At 50.1% G+C, this 3,119-nt stretch overlaps 1 protein-coding gene across 5 annotated transcripts in view; it reads left to right on the top strand.

Annotated features, from left to right (window-relative positions):
* The window catches only part of Kdm2b (lysine demethylase 2B), a 121,641-nt gene that overhangs the window by 56,373 nt on the left and 62,149 nt on the right, over nt 1-3,119 (top strand). For all 5 annotated transcript variants that reach the window (XM_029533595.1, XM_029533598.1, XM_029533596.1 and 2 more), the window contains one exon: nt 763-1,244. In XM_029533595.1, the coding sequence (XP_029389455.1) occupies nt 763-1,244 (482 nt within the window). The remainder of the gene's footprint in view (nt 1-762; nt 1,245-3,119) is intronic.

The raw sequence follows: 3,119 nt of genomic DNA, 5'->3' as shown, positions 1-3,119 counted from the left end.
ATTAAAGGCGTGCGCCACCACGCCCGGACTGATGTCTTTTGATCTTTAGCCTGTTCCCAGGTGTGTATAACCATCATCTTAGAACACGACTTTTAAAAGAAGTATCCTTTCACTTTCATCCTTGCTTTTGTTTTTTGTTTTTTGGGTTTTTGTTTTTGTTTTTGTTTTTTGGGCTAGAAGTCTAGAAGGCAGCTTTTAGGAGTCTTACCTTCTCCTCCTATGTCAGTGCCAGGGATTGATCTTGGGTTGCCAGGCTTGGCTGCAAGTGCCTGTACCCACTAAACCATCGTGTCAGTCCTTGACTATCTATTTCTGTGTATGTAACTGAGGATAGATAGATAGATAGATAGATAGATAGATAGATAGATAGATACCACTGTGAAGGCCAGAAGAGAACATCAGATCCTGTGGAACTGGAGTTACAGATGGCTGTAGGCTGCCATGTGGGTGCTGTGAATCAAACCTAGGTCCCCTGCAAGAACAATGATTATATTATACTTCACCACTGAGCCATCTATTTATTTATCCCTGCCTTTGACTGAGTTGATAAAATGCCAGGCATACGGCACGGGGAAAGCAACCTGTGTGGGTGCACTGCCCTGGGGAAAGCGGAGCTGGGGGTTTGAACCTGTGTATGGCTGGCTCTTGTCCTTTCTACAGGCCAGACGGGATCCTTGCTCTTTGCATAAAAGTGAGTGGAATCTACAGAGCTTCCTGCGTTGGTTAAGTGATTGTAATTATATCTTACGATCTTCCCTACAGATGCCCCTAGAAAAACGAGTGTAGACGGCTTCTCATCCGACTCCTGGCTGGACATGGAGGAAGAGTCCTGTGAGCAGCAGCCCCAGGAGGAGGAGGAAGAGGAGGACAAGGAGGAGGAAGGGGATGGTGCAGATAAAACACCCAAGCCACCCACCGATGACCCCACCTCGCCCACCAGCACCCCATCTGAAGACCAGGACAGCACAGGGAAAAAGCCCAAAGCCCCTACCACGAGGTTCCTCAAGAGGACTTTGTCCAATGAATCAGAGGAAAGTGTCAAGTCCACATCGATGCCCACGGACGATCCCAAGACGCCCACGGGCTCCCCGGCCACTGAGGTTTCTACCAAGTGGACTCACCTTACTGAATTTGAACTGAAGGGCTTGAAGGCCTTGGTTGAAAAGCTAGAGTCCCTTCCGGAGAATAAGAAGTGTGTCCCTGAGGGAATCGAGGACCCCCAGGCCCTCCTGGAAGGTGTAAAGGTGGGCAGGGGCCATGGCTGGGTCGGGCTTAGGGGTAGATACTCTTGGGCTTGGTCCAGGTGCTGGGCTGGGACTCCATCTAGGAAAGCCAGGACCACTTAACAGCTAGGTGGAGCTTGCCCTGAGGTGCCACCAGCTTCTTTGATGATCCTTTGGGGATCTCCAGCCCCCCTCCCCTCCATCCCGAGATGGTTTAGCATGTGTTGTATCAATATTCTGTTGGGTTTTGGCAGACAGACTTCAATCTCTTAGTGCTAAGGGTTCCCATTCTGGGTTGATTTTCCTAGGGCACGAGTCTGTGCTCATGAGCTGGTCGCACTTCCTGGTGACCAAACTTAAGAGTAGTCGATTATGGCATAGTCTAGCAACCTACGGTTGAGCGGTCGCCATGATCTCAACGGTATCTGCATTCTCCAATTAGAAATCAAGTCCCCAGGGTCAGGTAGAGCTGGGATGTGATCCTGGAGGGATGCTAGAGCGCCTGCCAGCACCCCACTGTGCAGAACTGCTTCTTGTAGCTTGGCTAAGTCATGAGACCTCTCCATTTGCTGCTCAGGGCTCTGATTAGGGTAGTTCAGCTTGCAGTCTGCTGGTGTTAGAAAACGGAACTTAAGTTTCTTCCTTGGGAATTGGTAGTTGAGCTCGGCAACATTGTGTCGCCCTTGCAGGGGCTCAGAGACTTGGGCAGGGTTGGGGGCTGTGTGGTGGTGAGGGTTGTGTGTATGTGAAAGTGTTGGAGCTCAGGTCAGATGGCTTATTACCTCCGGTCTAGGGAACCTTTGCACAAAACTAACTAGTCCAGGAGTACTTCACTTACTAATTTGATTTTGTTGTGTGTGAAACCAGAATGACGTAGGATGTCACACACACTGGGCAGGTCCTCCTCCACCTTCCCCACATCCCATTTCTACTGGGTATTTTTGTAGTTGAAACCTGAGGATTCTGTCCTGTGGTTATTTCCCTCCCCCACTTCCCCCTCCCGAGACAGGGTTTTCTCTGTGTAGCCCTGGCTGTCCTGGAACTCACTCTGTAGACCAGGCTGGCCTCGAACTCAGAAATCTGCCTCCCTCTGCCTCCCGAGTGCTGGGATTCAAGGCATGCGCCACCACTGCCGAGAGCCTGTAAAGTGAAATTTTTAATCAATTCGTTTCTAAATGTTTGTTTTGGAACAAAACTTCCAAAGTTCTGCGTTTCCTGGAACTCAGAGATCCACCTGCTCCTGCCTCCACCTCTAGGTTTAAACATGTGGAATGTTCTTCACTTTAAGAGCCGCCGTGGGCCGTGTGTGCCATGTGCCGCATGCCCTGTGCTGTGTGCATTGTATGTTTCCAGGGAGTGCCCCTGGCTCCAGGCCAGGTTTCTTTCTAGGTAGAAGAGCAGATTCCTATCCTCTTCTTGTATCGATTGCCCTCTGAGACTGGATTCGCCTGCTGGTGAGAAAGCCTGTTAAACCACAGGCATAAGTAGAGAGCGGAATCCTGTACCACTATGGTGAGGCTCACACCGTGCCCTGAGACCTGTAGTGCAGTGGCGGCCCGGCTGAGTTTTCTATTTAGATTTTACCTTAGGCACTTGGATGGTTCACAAAGAGATCAGTGTCTGTGGAGAGCCGCAGAAACTGAATACTGGGTGTCTTCAGAGGTGTCTTCAGAGGCGGCTCTCGTTTTACTTTCATTTTTGAGACAGACCCTCCACTCTCCTGGGCTAGGATAGCCTCAGTGGTTTTGTAGACCAGGATGACGTCAAAACTTCCAGTCTTTCTGCTTCTACTAACTGAGTTTGGAAATGCAGGTGTGTGGCACTGTGTACAGTTCATGTAGTGCTGCGTAAATGAACCTGGGCTCTCTACATGTTGTGAAGGAATGCTGCTGGCTG

The sequence above is a fragment of the Mus pahari genome, chromosome 23 (genome assembly GCF_900095145.1).
Source record: "Mus pahari chromosome 23, PAHARI_EIJ_v1.1, whole genome shotgun sequence".
In the NCBI taxonomy this organism is placed as follows: Eukaryota; Metazoa; Chordata; class Mammalia; order Rodentia; family Muridae; genus Mus; species Mus pahari.
Note: the sequence above shows the minus strand (reverse complement) of the source record. Positions and strands in the feature narration are given on the sequence as shown.